General features: G+C 44.6%; 2 protein-coding genes across 7 annotated transcripts in view; one reads left to right on the top strand and one right to left on the bottom strand.

Moving 5' to 3' along the window:
• The first annotated feature begins 264 nt into the window (after positions 1-264).
• On the top strand, positions 265-10981 carry aasdh (aminoadipate-semialdehyde dehydrogenase). 2 transcript variants are annotated; one of them, XR_015127139.1, is made up of 14 exons: positions 265-653; positions 1539-1659; positions 2435-2718; positions 2801-2993; positions 3070-3311; positions 3403-3509; positions 3595-3767; positions 6081-6417; positions 6514-6626; positions 6721-7420; positions 7515-7678; positions 7799-7924; positions 8339-8465; positions 8712-8852. XR_015127139.1 is itself a non-coding variant. In XM_086282761.1 (14 exons), the coding sequence occupies exons 1-14, from the start codon at positions 343-345 to the stop codon at positions 9105-9107; spliced, it is 3399 nt and encodes a 1132-aa protein (XP_086138887.1). In that variant the 5' UTR covers positions 266-342; the 3' UTR covers positions 9108-10981. The 2 variants fall into 2 exon arrangements, 1 of the variants encoding a protein (XP_086138887.1); XM_086282761.1 differs by having other exon boundaries at positions 266-653; positions 8334-8465; positions 8712-10981.
• cracd (capping protein inhibiting regulator of actin dynamics) overlaps positions 9954-15329 on the bottom strand; it is a 33485-nt gene continuing 28109 nt past the window's right edge. For all 5 annotated transcript variants that reach the window (XM_086282754.1, XM_086282756.1, XM_086282753.1 and 2 more), the window contains exons 6-9: positions 12763-15325; positions 12018-12208; positions 11764-11926; positions 9954-11517 (exon numbers count right to left, since the gene is read on the bottom strand). In XM_086282754.1, the coding sequence (XP_086138880.1) occupies positions 11357-11517; positions 11764-11926; positions 12018-12208; positions 12763-15325 (3078 nt within the window). In that variant the 3' untranslated portion in view covers positions 9954-11356. The remainder of the gene's footprint in view (positions 11518-11763; positions 11927-12017; positions 12209-12762; positions 15326-15329) is intronic.

The raw sequence follows: 15329 nt of genomic DNA on the forward strand, positions 1-15329 counted from the left end.
GATTGGACAGTGGACATATGGTGCCTTCCTTGATACTAGGAAATTGCGGTTGTTTCTTTATTGCGTTTAATTTGAAAGACAAAATTAAAATAGAAAACTCCGGGATGTTAGCAGTGATAACACGTAGCGGTTATTGTTCATATGAAAATGACTGCAAGTATTAATAATATTTTGTAAGCAAAATTTTAAAACGACATTTAAGGACAAATTGTTGTTATGGCCGAGCTTTGAGACGAGCATTTGAAATAACCGTTCATTGCTTACTGTAAAATCCGCGTCATCAATCCTCGACAAATGTGCTTGTAAACAAATCCAGCTTCTTCTGAAATTAGCAACACTTGAATGTTTAAAAATTTTCGGGTTTTGCCAGAATGTACACCGACAGAAGATGAGCATTTGGTCACTAAAGGGCTTCTCAACATGTCTGCTCGGACGCTGCAGGAGCTGGTCGCCGCCGCTGCCTCCCTGCACGCCGACAGGCTGGCTGTGACACACTCGGTGTCCGGAAAACCATCGGCGTCCCTCACCTACAGAGACCTGGTTCAACTCGCCGATGAATTCTCTCGTGCTTTGCAAAATAACTGTTCTCCTAGGAGCGGGGTGATCGGGCTTTACTGCAGAGATGATTTGTTTGTACCTGTCTGGATTTTGGGGTGAGTGCAAACCTTAGAGATCGACCTCTGTAATTTATTTATGGGCGATATTAGTGATCAGAATCAAGGAGACGGAAATTGAGGCAACAAAAAAAAAAAAAAAACCCCACAAAAAGGAAAGTTGTCATTCCAAGCTACGATAATTTATATCAAAAATATATACAGTGAATTCTTATTTATGTGACAGGTACAATGCATGTTAATAAAAGAGAGTACACAGAAGATTCAAGGATGTAGTAGAGTAGAATTTGCAGGTGACAAGATAAGATAACCTTTAGTTGTCCCACATGTGGAAAGTTTGTTTTGTTACAGCAGAAAGTGGACAGTGCAAAGTTACATAGCAAAACTTAGAAAACACTGGAATAGAATAAGATAAGATACTGTACACAATAGAATAGAATAAAATTAAAAATAAAGAATAAAATAAAACAAATGCTATATGCAACTGAGTATAATACAACGATGTCAGAAAAGAGTATTGCACTTAGTTTTATTGCTATTGCACATGCGTGTGTTTGGTCAGTTGGAAGTCTTTGTTGTGGTGTCTGACAGCAGTGGGGAGGAAAGACCTGCAAATCTCTCCGTCCCACATCGTGGGTGCCGCATCCTGCCACTGAAGGAGTTGCTCAGTGCTGTCAGAGTCTGCATGGGGTGGGAGATGTTGTCCAGCAGGGATGACAGCTTAGCCACCATTCTCCTATCATTCACCACCTCCACTGGGTCCAGAGGGCATCCTAGAACAGAGCTGAAGAGCTGTCATATTCAGAACTTCTCATTATTTTAATATTTGTCAGTGCCTATGTGCTTCTTGTGTGTTATGGCTGCATGTGCCTCACTGCTCTATAACAAATCATAACTCACAAATGACTCTGCTTTGTTTGTCAGGATCTTGCAATCCTCTGCTGCTTACGTCCCACTGGACCCAGAATCTCCTGGACTCCTCTCTGCCAGAGTCATGAACCAATGTGGCCTCAAGTACTGTGCTGTACAGACCGACCTCCTGCAGGTTGAATTTTGTCATATTTTATCAGCATTAATACAACAGCTGTGAGTAATTTTGCAAATGTAATACTCAGGCCTCACTTAACCCTCGGAGTAAAAGAGTAAAAAAAAACTCATAAAAAATATGTATGTGGGGTAATCAGGTTTTTAGTTTTTAACTGTTGCAAATCTGCAACGCCTGCCTTGAGAGGGTTAAAAGGTTAAACCATCCAGACGATGAAAACACACGAGAAAGGCCATGGTCTTATTTATTTATTAAGGCCAACAGCCACCTTTGTCTTTCCAGATTTAGTACATAAAAATACACACAGCCATGGAGACATCCTGAGAAAGAACCCCACCCCAAAAGACATGGAAATATAAAATAATGATAAAATTAGATATTCACAAAGCTGACACTGACCTATTACAACAAGGGCTCCACAGTGGGACTTTGATTCTGTCTGATTCTGTCCATCTAGTATAACAATCTGTGCAATAGCCAACCCAAGATTCTAATTAATTAATCCAGCTACGTAACCTGAGAACATCTTACTAGCCAGATGACTGTGGATTTTGGGGTGTTTGGGTTGAATTTTTCTTTACAAAACCCAATTCAAGATCCCCTCCTGTGCAGTAACAAAAAATATTCCAAGTGTATGTTTCCTACAGATGACTCGTCTGTAATATTAAGAGGTTTTTTTTTAATGCAATATCAGAACACCTTTGTAAATTCTTTGTTAATGAATTGTGTTTTTTTTGTGAATATTTATATTGCTATTGTTTTTTTCAACTTAAAGCAATTTCAGGCAGCTCTCATCAAACACGTAACTGTGGAAGTTTGTGTGGAGCTGCTCAAGTTCAAACTGACTCTGATTCACATCGAGCCGCTGCGAGTCGCCCAGCGTGAACGAGGAGCAGGACAAACTTCATCAGTAAATGATCTCAGCGGTTCAGCTGTGGAGCAAGACGACGCTGGGCGCAGGGAGTTGGCGTATGTGCTGCACACATCGGGAACAACAGGCTTTCCAAAGACTGTCAGGGTACCACACAGGTGTATACTTCCCAACATACTGCATCTGAGGTCAGTAAGGAATCATTTATGCCTTTGCCTGTTGTAGAGTGGCATTTTCAGTCCAAGACAAATCCCTTCTCTTTCTGCTCAGATCTTTGTTTCAGATGAGGCCGGATGATGTGGTTTTCCTCGCCTCACCTTTAACCTTTGATCCCTCAGTAGTGGATATTTTTCTCGCCTTATCATCTGGGGCTCAACTCCTCATTGTCCCTAATGTGATTAAGAAAATGCCCAATCGACTAGCTGAACTGTTGTTCAACGATCACAAGACAACTGTCCTCCAGGCAAGTGTAGAGCCAGTTGTGTTTGTGAGGCAGTATTCCTTGTTTGTGCAATGCTTCATTTTCACTGTTGTCACAGGTCACGCCCACTCTGCTGTTGCGCTTCGGCCATCGTATTCTAAAACAGGACGTGCTGTCGTGCGGCTCTTCACTGCGGGTGTTGGCTCTGGGTGGAGAAGCCTGCCCGTCGCCCGCTCTGCTGGAGAGCTGGAGACATGAGGACAATAAAACCAAAATCTACAACATCTACGGGATCACTGAGGTTTCCTGCTGGGCCAGCTGTTACAGAATACCAGAGTCTCTGCTGCGGTCAAGTAACCTGTGAGTGGACCCCCCGTTTTAAAATGTTCATGACTTCTACAAGTTTGTCCTACAGATGTAGGAGTTATCTAACATTACAAACATCTCACAGCACGGTGTCTTCTGTGCCTCTCGGGACTCCTCTGATGGGCACAGTGGTGGAAGTCAGAGATGAACATGGCTGTGTTGTTTCAGAGGGTGAAGGACAGATCTTCATAGGTAGGAAAAACACTGTGAGTTCTCTGCAAATTAATCACATTGAGATGAAGAAAAACCTCATGAATTCATATGATCGTTTGTGCAGGTGGAGAGGACCGAGTGTGTCTCTTGGATGATGAAGACACTGTTGTCCCTGGGACGATGAGGGCTACAGGAGACTGGGTGAATGTTAAAGATGGACAGCTGCACTACCTGGGACGGAGAGACCGACTGATCAAACGCAATGGAAAACGAGTGAACTTAGACAGCCTGCAGCAAGTAAGATGTTTTCTGATGTACAGTGGGGCAAAAAAGTATTTAGTCAGCCACCGATTGTGCAAGTTCCCCCACCTAAAATGATGACAGAGGTCAGTAATTTGCACCAGAGGTACACTTCAACTGTGAGAGACAGAATGTGAAAAAAAATCCATGAATCCACATGGTAGGATTTGTAAAGAATTTATTCGTAAATCAGGGTGGAAAATAAGTATTTGGTCAATAACAAAAATACAACTCAATACTTTGTAACATAACCTTTGTTGGCAATAACAGAGGTCAAACGTTTACTATAGGTCTTTACCAGGTTTGCACACACAGTAGCTGGTATTTTGGCCCATTCCTCCATGCAGATCTTCTCGAGAGCAGTGATGTTTTGGGGCTGTCACTGAGCAACACGGACTTTCAACTCCCGCCACAGATTTTCTATGGGGTTGAGGTCTGGAGACTGGCTAGGCCACTCCAGGACTTTCAAATGCTTCTTACGGAGCCACTCCTTTGTTGCCCGGGCGGTGTGTTTTGGATCATTGTCATGTTGGAAGAGCCAGCCTCGTTTCATCTTCAAAGTTCTCACTGATGGAAGGAGGCTTTGGCTCAAAATCTCACGATACATGGCCCCATTCATTCTGTCCTTAACACGGATCAGTCGTCCTGTCCCCTTGGCAGAAAAACAGCCCCATAGCATGATGTTTCCACCCCCATGCTTCACAGTAGGTATGGTGTTCTTGGGATGCAACTCAGTATTCTTCTTCCTCCAAACACGACGAGTTGAGTTTATACCAAAAAGTTCTACTTTGGTTTCATCTGACCACATGACATTCTCCCAATCCTCTGCTGTATCATCCATGTGCTCTCTGGCAAACTTCAGACGGGCCTGGACATGCACTGGCTTCAGCAGCGGAACACGTCTGGCACCGCGGGATTTGATTCCCTGCCGTTGTAGTGTGTTACTGATGGTGACCTTTGTTACTTTGGTCCCAGCTCTCTGGTTATGTTAAGATCTTGCGTGGAGCCCCAGATGGAGGGAGATTATCAGTGGTCTTGTATGTCTTCCATTTTCTGATGATTGCTCCCACAGTTGATTTTTTCACACCAAGCTGCTTGCCTATTGTAGATTCACTCTTCCCAGTCTGGTGCAGGTCTACAATACTTTTCCTGGTGTCCTTCGAAAGCTCTTTGGTCTTGGCCATGGCGGAGTTTGGAGTCTGACTGTTTGAGGCTGTGGACAGGTGTCTTTTATACAGATGATGAGTTCAAACAGGTGCTATTCATACAGGTAACGAGTGGGGGACAGAAAAGCTTCTTACAGAAGACGTTACAGGTCTGTGAGAGCCAGAGATTTTCCTTGTTTGATGTGACCAAATACTTATTTTCCACCCTGATTTACGAATAAATTCTTTACAAATCCTACCATGTGGATTCATGGATTTTTTTTTCACATTCTGTCTCTCACAGTTGAAGTGTACCTCTGGTGCAAATTACTGACCTCTGTCATCATTTTAAGTGGGGGAACTTGCACAATCGGTGGCTGACTAAATACTTTTTTGCCCCACTGTATGTAATTATAAGTCATGTGATTGATTCAAAAAAGAAATAATTCCACTGGTTTAGCCTCATGTTAGACCAAGACTGACACATGAAGGAACACACATCACTCGTGCTTTTAACATCCAACAACTTTTACGTCTTATCCAGGTCACAGTGTCAGCAGAGAAGCCCAGACCTTGGTTTCTGAGGGATGAGCTTGACCACCTCCCCAGAATACCCTCCCCAAGCTCAGTCAGAGTTGTAGCAACGTGTTTCCGAGCTAGCCAAGAAATATAATCTCTCTGCCTGGCCTGGGTCTGCTCCAGGGCCTGTTCTTGTTAGAACATGCCTGGAATACCTCAACTGGGAGGCGCCTTAGTCAGTTTCTCGAGCCACTTCAACTGGATCCTTTTTTTAACATACTGAAGGCAAAGCTGATGTACTGATTGTGGTAAATTAAAGGAAAGATTTGAATCCTTAACCCCCACCCTAAAGAAATCTGGTGTCTCTGTTATGAACCAGTTTCCTCACTCAGATTCACTGTTACTAAAAATAATGAAAGACTATTTTTTCAATTTATTGTCACATACACACAGCAATAAGAAAAAAAGAGCAAACAAGAGAAAAGCAGTTTTAGCTGATTAATAATTGCGTTTTTAAACTGGTGGCACCTTTTCTTAATGCTGTACTTTAATGTGGATACTTTTCATTAATTCTTTGTAAACAAAATACCTTTTCAACATCTTTTTAACACCTTTATGATTTTGATTTACATCTCCCCTCCTGCAGGTCCTGCTGAGTCTCCCTCAGGTGGAAGCCTGCGCTGTGGGTCTGCACCAAGGATTTCGACTTCTCGCCTTTGTCGTGGCATCCACATCTGGACACCAGAAGGCAGCTTCCACCTCCGCATCTGTACAGCAACGTGCAGAACAAATTCCCTCTGCTTGTGCTTTTGGTGAGCATGCTGAGAACCTACCCTCTTCTGTCAACCCCCCCCTGGAGGAGTCAGGCGGTGCAGACGGAGATCTGAAGAAGCTCATTCTGAGCCAGTTGTCTCTGCTGCTGCCTGCTCACAGCGTTCCTGACACGCTGGTGCTCGTCCCGGCTTTATGCCTGACTGCTCACGGTGAGCTTTAGACACGCTGTCACTGCTGAGGAGAAACAGCAGCTAATTCATTCACCACTTTATCCATTCACCTTTCTAACTGTTGTTTTTTGATAGGCAAAGTCAACATGGAGGCATTAGTCCGAGTTTATGAAAAACAGAGACAGTGTTTAGAGTCTTCACAGAGAAATCGCAGTGAACTGAGGCAAATTCTTCAGACTCTGTGGCGGGTATTTTTCATTTTTGATGACAACATTCATGCTCTAAATTTAAATAAACCGTTGTCTCCTTATGTTCATTCTCTTTTAAACTATCTATCAACAGGATACTTTAAATCTTGCTGTAGATGTTACCGTTGACGAGAAGTCCAAGTTCCTGTTCAGTGGAGGAGATTCTCTGAAGGCTCTGCGTCTCTGTGAAGACATCCTCACTGCTGTGGGAGTGACCTCACCAGAGCTCCTGGAGGTTATACTTGATGGGACCTTCTCTGACATCGTGAATCATGTTGCCAGAGCAAGAGGAATCTTGGAGCATGAGAACAGCCAGTCAACGCCATCTCAGGCCAAGAGACGGCACGTCGAATCCACGTCTCAGGTACTAGAAAAGAGAGTGCGCAAAGACTGGACAGCAGCTGAGAGTCTGCAGGTGGAGAAACAGGCTGTGAAAGTCATAAGAAGAGGGGGCGAGGTGATAGAGATGAACATCGGATATACAGAAGATGATAAAACAGTGCAGAATCAACTCCTCGGAGAAAGGGAGTCTTGTGGAGAAGCTGATTTGGGCCTCAGTCTGAGCTGGTCCTCAGACACAGGCAGATGTGTGGACGCCTCCCCGGTGCTTCTAGTACAAAACAGAGCTGAGCACAGGTCAGATTTGTTCAAAGCAACAGTGTTTATCGGCTCACACTCCCACAGGATCCAGGCTTTAGACGTCGCCACCGGAAACCTAATGTGGGAGCGAGTTCTTGGAGACAGAATCGAGGCCTCTGCTGCCGTGTCTCACTGTGGCGCCCTTGTTGTAATAGGTAAGTGTCAGCTTTGTGAATACCTAATGTTCAGGAGGTTTTATTACTTTATATTTCTATATCTTTTTTTTTGGGGGGGGGGGTTCTTTCACAGGATGTTATGACGGCTGTGTGTATTTTTTATGCACTGAAACTGGAAAGACACAGTGGGTGTTTGAGACGGGAGATGCTGTGAAGAGCTGTCCTGCTGTGGATCCTCTCACTGGTCTGGTGGTAGTGGGCTCACACGATGGGTACGTTTACGCCCTAAACTCAGAGGTGAGTGCTCGATGCAAAGAGACACAAGGACTCGAATGATTCAGAAAAGTCACAGATTGATGGTTGCACTCGATACCTGTCTCACGTGTTTGAAGCAGACACTCTATTTTCTGTTTTCAGGTTCAGAAGTGTGTTTGGAAGTGTCACTGTGGTGGAGGAGCTGTGTTTTCTTCTCCACGTCTTCACGCGTCACGCCGTCAGGTGTACGCGGCTTCACTGGGAGGACGCCTGCTCTGTCTCAGCATCGTAAGTGAAGGTCGTTTTGCCATTTGGTGCACAAGTGGAAATAAGAAAGGAAGAGGCACGAGTCTGTTTGAATCACAAATTTTTGTAAAAATATTTCTATGATGACTTTGAGGGTGTTAGTTTAACGTTTAAAATGAGAAAGCTCTTCATCTTTCAGCTGTTCCCTTTAGGAGTCGCCATGCAGATCATCTGTCTCCATCTCACACTATCGCTAGCATCCTCCTCTGTCACGTCAACCCTCTGCATGTCCATTTTCACTACATTCATGAACTTTCTCTGTAGCCTTCCTCTTTCCCTTATGTGCACATTTGTCTCAAAAGAGAAATTTGCTACTGACTATAAAACATTAAAAAAGGAGAATAATAAGAGTGATGGCCCTACATGTCTCACGTGTGTTTCTCTTTCCCAGGACAGTGGAGATGTCTTGTGGTCTTACTGCAGAGACACTCCTTTCTTCTCCTCACCAAACTGCTTCTCTGAGCACATTGTGATCGGCTCGGTTGATGGACACATCTGCTGCTTCAGCAACACAGGGAAACTTGTAAGGAGCTCACTTTTTGTTATAATATTTTCCAGTTACTATATATACAAAACCTGATTTGCTGAAGATTTGAGCGATTTCGGGGGTTTGGGTTTTTTTTTTTGGTTTTTTTTACATTAAAGTCACAACCATTCATTACGACAACATTCAAATGTACTCGTATGGTGAAAAGGGGGGAAGGGGCCTGGCTATTTTCTGAATCCTCTGTGTAATTCATAACTGTATGACCCTTGTGTGTATTTGCAGCTGTGGCAGTTTCTAACAAAGGGTCCAGTTTTCTCCTCTCCATGCATCACGTCAGACCAGCAGAGACTTCTGTGTGGATCACATGACGGTTGCCTGTACTGTTTGAATTGTGCAGATGGCTCTTTGGTTTGGACTTTTCAGACGACAGGCAAGGTGTACTCCACCCCATTTGTGTTTGACGGCTCAGCTGTGGGAAAAAGGGGTTCACTGGTGGGCCTGGCCTCCACTGACGGCACAGTCTGGATCCTGGATGGAAAAGACGGACGGATGTTGGCCTCGCATACCTTTCCCGGGGAGCTGTTTTCATCCCCGGTGGTGTGGGAAAGGTCACTCCTAGTCGGATGTCGTAATGACTATGTGTATTGTCTGAGCCTGAGTGTAAAAGAGGAAACGTAGAAGGATATATTTTATTTTTGTACCTTTTTTAAAAAAAAACAATAAACACAACTTGTTTGTCAGTGAAGTGAGGTGTTTTGGGAAATAGGATTTTTAAGTCAATTCTACTTGTTTTCTGAGATCCAACAAGACATTGTTACACATTACAAGCTTAGTTGAGGCATTTTTTTAGAACTCATCAATCTTTATAATTTCAAAGGGAGTCCACATCCCTGATGTGACCATCTCAGGCATGCACTCTGCCCCACCCACTTTCCGTTTAAACCAGGGTGGTGTTGGGGCCCGCCAAAACACACAGAGCTGTAAATGGAAACAGCTGTGCTGATTACTGCACGTCGCAGGTCACTGGGTTACACTTACACTGGGACAAATCTAGTGAACATACACTATATTGCCAAAAGTATTTGCTCATCTGCCTTCACATGCATATAAATGTTGGAGGAGAAGCCCTAGCTCACAGTGTCCACTCTGATTCATCCCAAAGATGTTCTGTTGGGTGGAGGTCAGGCCTCTGTGCACCATGCTTTATGCACCTGTAGCCATGGAAGTAATCGAAACACCCGAATTCAGTGGTTTGGATGGGTGAGTGAATACTTTTGATGATATAGTTTACCAAAAGTATATCAAAACCATTTTTAGATTATGTCCCAATTAGAATAATGTAAAACAGAGAAGGAAGCGAGCTAAAACAGCTTGTTTCATTCAAATATGAACTCAAGGGCTGCACCGAGACTTAGCAGTAAGGTAAACGGATTAATTTGAATTATGAATCATGTAAAGCCACTTCAAGAATAGAAATATGGAGTTTGTAATGAGCATAGTACTTTCCCCTTCGTGATTTTGAACAGTATGAGACGGCAGTTCTGTGGTTCAGACATCAGTATTTAATTTACATTATTCATAACATTTTGTATCTTTTTTTTCATATCTGTAAGTGGGACAAAAAAGTGCAAATAATACCAAACATTTTTTGTTACATACAACACTGCGTACACTACACTATTGTGCACGACCAAAGTTAGAAACAAAATGACAGTGAGTCCACCTCTTTTAGGGCCCTCTTTTTGACCGAACCTCCGGCAATGCCTTTCACTTACATACAGTACATACTTACATAGATACAGATCATTAAGTGAGTGGCAGGAAATAAGAATCAAGTTTTTTTTTTTCTTCATAGAGGAAATGTTTACATTATGTAGGATCATATCACATTTAAGAGAAAGTGATGGCGCAAGCCTACTAAGACGAGCGTGTTACAGGAGGACAGCTATAAGAGTCGTAGGTCTACAGCTAGGAGGTGTCACATCTGTCTCCAATAAGCAAAGCCTAAAAATAAAAAATCCAAATTACATCGGCACACAGCTGTGAGGATGAGGTGCAGGTTCACCATAAATGCCCAGTAACACTTGTGGTCTTCAGTGCTGTGTTTAGGTGCACCCACCATGTTTCTTTTCTTTTTAAATCATGGCAAAATTGTACAATAGCTCCTTGGACAGCTATCACAGTCGTCACGGGCACAGTGAGAATTGTTAAGCTAAGATTTTCCAGTATGTGTTGATAAAAAAAAGGCATCTCTTGTAGATGAAAAACAAGGCTCAGAGAAAAGACACAGGAGAGGGAGAGCTGCTGCTTTACATAAATAACGCCAAAAAGGACAGAGGGGATGCCTGTAACACTTCCAGAAGCAGGTTCGTGCTGAGTTTAAACTGGTAGCCCTTAAAACATGATTCAGACAGTTATCCTCTGTTGATTAAACACTGTCATAGATCAGAGCTTCACCTCTATAATAAAGAAGTGTTATATTGTGTTGAGCAAATGATTTATTTACAACCATGGTGACACAGTTGGCTACACAATTAAAAAAAAAAGAAAAAGGTTGGCTATTGCAGTGGCCAACCATGGTTGCGATTGGCTGCAGGAGTTTAAGAGACATATAATTTATGTTTTTATACAGTATGTGCATGCTCGCATCAATTGTTTATATCTGTGTGGCTGTATCGGATTAAGTGAATGTGAAGCGCACTTTAACATGATAATAGTACCAACCAGTGTATGTGGGGGGGTTAGGAGGAGATGGAGAGCTTTACTGGTTTCACAGTCGGGAAGAGTTTTCAGTGTGAGAAGTGAGAGGTGGAGTTCTCAGAGGGGGGGGACAGTTAATGGTGACACTCCAAGTGTTTCAGAGTCTGTGGGCAGTGTACACTCTTGATGCAGGCCGGAGTGTCGTGTGTAGCTGGTGGTTTGAGGTGTTATTTGATGATCTGAGGACAGTCGCTCCAGGCTTTGGCCTTTCGTTTGGCCAGAGCAAGCCAGGCCGGCTCTGTGGAAACCTGCGGAGAGTCACTGGAGGGGAAGCGCTTTGACACCTCTTTGACAGCAGGTGGCGACGGTGTAGAGTCTGCAATCTCAACTGCAACAACAAACATGTAAAAATGTGTTACTAATCTGTTTGCTTTCTATATCCCATTATTAAACTCATTTTAAAAAACAGATTAATTTTGAAGAAGAGCTTCTGGAAATAAAGAAATTTGCCTGACTAATAACAGCAACTGTAATCAGAATAACCAGAAATCGCAGAAAAAGAGCTCATCCTGTTGTTTGTGACGCTAATAGCTACTTAGTATATTCACTTTACTACGATATATGACAATTTTACCAGTGACAGAGCTCGGTAGAGTGTTGGCCTTCTTTAGGTGCTCCCGGCGTTCAAATTTTCCCAGGAGGCTCTCTGGTCTCTTGGGCTCCTCTGGCGTCTGAGGTTTAGAAGAAGGACTGGTGCTTCCACTTCCTTTGCTGTCTGTGGGGCTCACCAGTGTAACCTGCAAAAGAGATTTGGGATCCATTCAGAAGATGGACAGTATGTTACGGAGATCACGAGAAAGTGTGTAAACGTTTATCTGTGGGGCATACACTGTCTCGCTCTTTAGCTTGTTTTTCTGCCAGCTTGGCCTCTCTTTGGCTACGACGCTCCTCCCGGTTCTGCTGCTGCTCCCTGAAGCCTTTCTGCTTCTGAAGAGCCAGTGTGATCCACAAAGGTCCAGCCTCCTTCTCCTGGACCCTCGCACTGTCCAGTGAGTGCCTGCTCTGTAGGGATGGTTTTTCTGCAGATGAACACACGATAGATGTTGTTGGAAAGCTTTGATACTACAAAACACTATTTTTAATTTAACAAAACATTCATCTCAAAATCATATTCCAAATTTTTCCACAGGACCTTTTTTTCTTTCTGTCCGACAATGCGTGTAGGTTAGTAGAAAGAAAATAGCCATTTACATAAAAACTATTCACATAATTGCTTGCGGATTTATCATTTAGTCCCAGTATATTCACGGGAAGGCAGACATCTCTACTGCCAATATCACCAACTCATGCCAAAACAATCTAGATGGATAAATGGTAATTTGATTTAGGTATGGAACATCCTTTTAAGCAGTAAATGTTGCCAAGATATTGGCAAATCAAATGGATTTGCATTATGTAGATGAGAAGATTGTTGCTTATGTCTCTTTACTTAAATAGGAAGCTACGGTCTGGAGATGCTTGGGGATGAAGCAGCTTACACAGTTTTGTCTAAAAGTATCAAGATAAGCTTACAGGTTCATCTAAAGCTCGTTATTTCACGTGATAATTTCAGCTAACTAACAAAGATGCTGACCTTTCCTGATGAGTTCTGTCTTTCTGTCTGCCTTTTCCCTCCAGGGTATGTTAATGGAGGGGAAGAATGACCTCTTCTCCTTGGGCTCTTCTTCCCCTTGGACATGACTTTGGCTGCTCTTGTGCAGCAGGGCTGAAGGTTCCTCACTCCTTCCGGCTTGCTCCTGGATGGATGAATCCACACCCATTGTACTCTCCACTGAATCATCACTGGGAGACTCATGAGCTACCTTAGGTAGTGGTGATGGGGGAGGTGTTGGGGCTGCACCTGTAGGCTTAGGTGATGTCACTGGTCTGCGGTAGAGCGGTGGCTTGGAAAACACTTTCTCACCCTCACTGTGTGGAGTCGGGCTGGTAGACTTAGTCAGTTTACCCCGGGGGAATGCAGGAGAGGCAGATGCATGTAAATACTTGCTGACCGCGCCTTCTTTCTGAGGTGACGTGGGGCTTGATTTGTCAGAAAAGACAGAAGAGGCATCAGAGTCTGGCTCAATGGGGGTAAGAGGCGAGGGGACGCCATCAAAGCTGTCCCCAGCACTGTAGCGCTTCTTCTTTTTCTCTGTGGACTGCTCGCTGTGAAAACGCAGAGAGTAGTTGGTCCTCCTCAGCTTTATGCCAAAAGGAGAAGGCTTCTCCTCACTGTCCTGGCCCTGCTCCTCTCCCTCCACTCTGCTTTCAGATGTCTCTGTTTCACTCTGAACCCTGCTCTTCGACTCTGCCTCTTCAGATTGAATTTCAGAACTGGGAACGAGGAAAGAAGGAAGGTCTTTGGCAAACATACACTCATCTGACCCTCTTTCTATGATGCGGACACTTTTACTTGTCCTGTTCTGAGGTTTACTTGATGGAGAAGGAGAGGCTACAGTGGGGCTTCCAGGTGGAGCAACCTCCTCTCCTGCTTCCTTATCTTCTGCACCAAACACCTCAGAGTTCCTATTTGAATCTCCAAACTTCTTCCTTGCAGGGGTGATGGAGAACTTGGCGCTAGCAGACATGGTCTTCCTGAGGTTCGTGTGGGCAAACAGAGGCTGTTCTTCAGCGCTGGACTGAGACTGGCTCCTGCTCGGCTCTGGGTACTCGTCGTACTTCCCCTCTTCTACCCCCTTGAATATCTTTGATCTGATGCTTGCCCATTCTGCCAGGACAGCTGCACTGGACTGATCGGTAGAGAGCACAGACTCATTGAGTGATTTGGTTTTTCCAGACTTGCGTTCTGGGGAAATCTTGCTCTTTGTTGGCGGTGTTCCTTGGGCCTTTCTATCCTCTCCCAAACCCAGCAGGGACTTGCAGGCGGTGTCTTTGATCTGGTCTAAATTGACAGCTGTCCCACATAGCTGGGCGCCTGTCACTAGGATAGCTGTATGGGGGACATATGGAGATGCTGGCAGGTTGGGGGAGTCTGGTCCTTCAGAGGAGGAAGCCTTTGCTCCATCTCTTTGATAAGCGACAGCAGCGCTCTGGTGGCTGGAGGCCGGCGTAACAGGCGTCAGATTGACCTTCTGGAAGAGAATCTGTTTCTCACCAGAGGACACTTTAAAAGTAAATGGCCTCTGTCTCTCCTCCATCTCCCTCCAGCGTAGCTCTTCAGCTCTTCTCTTCATCTCTTGTGGATCAAACTTCCCATCAGCCTCCTCCAATGACATCCTTCTTTGCTCCTCTTCCTCCTTTTTCCTCTTCTCCTCTGCTACCTTTTTCTTCTTTTCTTCCATTTCCCACAACCTCAGTTTCTCTGCTTCCTCCTCTTTCTTTCTTTCCTCTTCTTCTACCAGCTTCCTCCTCCTCTCAGCCTCAAGCTCCTGCTGCCTCCTTGCCTCTTCCTCATGTTTCCTCCTTTCCTCCTTCTCTTGCCTCTTCCTGTCCTCTTCCTCTTTCCTCCATTGTTCTTCTAGTCGTCTCCTTTCTTCCTCTTCTTCCCTCTGCCGACGCTCCTCCTCTTCTCGCATCCTCCTTTCCTCCTCCAGCCTTCTCATGCGCTCTTCCTCTTGCCTTCTTTCCTCCTCCTCTCTGATCCTCTTTTCCTCCTCCTCCCTGATCCTCCTTTCCTCTTCTTCTCTGAACCTCCGTTCCTCCTCCTCTCTGATCCTCCTTTCCTCCTCCATTCTCCTTCTTTCTGCCTCCTTTAGCAGCCTCCTTGCCTCCTCTTCTTCTCTGATCCTCCTTTCCTCCTCCTCCTCTATTCTCTTTTTCTCTGCCTCCTCTAGCAGTCTCCTTGCTTCCTCTTCCTCTCTGATCCTCCTTTCCTCCTCCTCCATTCTCTTTTTGTCTGCCTCCTCGCGCAGCCTCCTTGCCTCCTCTTCCTGCTGTTGCATACGATATCTCTCCTCCTCCAGTTCACGCAGCCTCAGCTCCTCTGCTCTCCTCTTCCTCTCTTCTTCCTCCTGTCTGAACCTCAGCTCCTCAAGCTCTCTCATCCTCCTCGCCTCCTGTCTTTCCTCCTCATGGAGTCTTTGTTTCTTGAAGCTTTCAGGGGACTCAACAGACGCTCTACGCTGGTCGTCTGTGGAGATGCCAGCTGCTTCGAGGTCATCTTGGACCAAACCAGGAATGGATACCTCTTGGAGGTCCTGG

The sequence above is a fragment of the Aulonocara sp. 'chitande type north' Nkhata Bay genome, linkage group LG23, assembly GCF_057382095.1.
Source record: "Aulonocara sp. 'chitande type north' Nkhata Bay isolate Kocher_YH1m ecotype deep benthic linkage group LG23, A_spYH_male_GT1.1, whole genome shotgun sequence".
NCBI lineage: Eukaryota > Metazoa > Chordata > Actinopteri > Cichliformes > Cichlidae > Aulonocara > Aulonocara sp. 'chitande type north' Nkhata Bay.

Bases quoted from the DNA above. Each gene is read 5' to 3' on its own strand.
- aasdh (XM_086282761.1), top strand. From the start codon at position 343: ATGTTTAAAAATTTTCGGGTTTTGCCAGAATGTACACCGACAGAAGAT. The intron at 6,627-6,720 runs GTATTTTTCATT...ATCTATCAACAG, and splicing joins TTCTTCAGACTCTGTGGCGG to GATACTTTAAATCTTGCTGT. The intron at 7,679-7,798 runs GTGAGTGCTCGA...TTCTGTTTTCAG, and splicing joins TTTACGCCCTAAACTCAGAG to GTTCAGAAGTGTGTTTGGAA.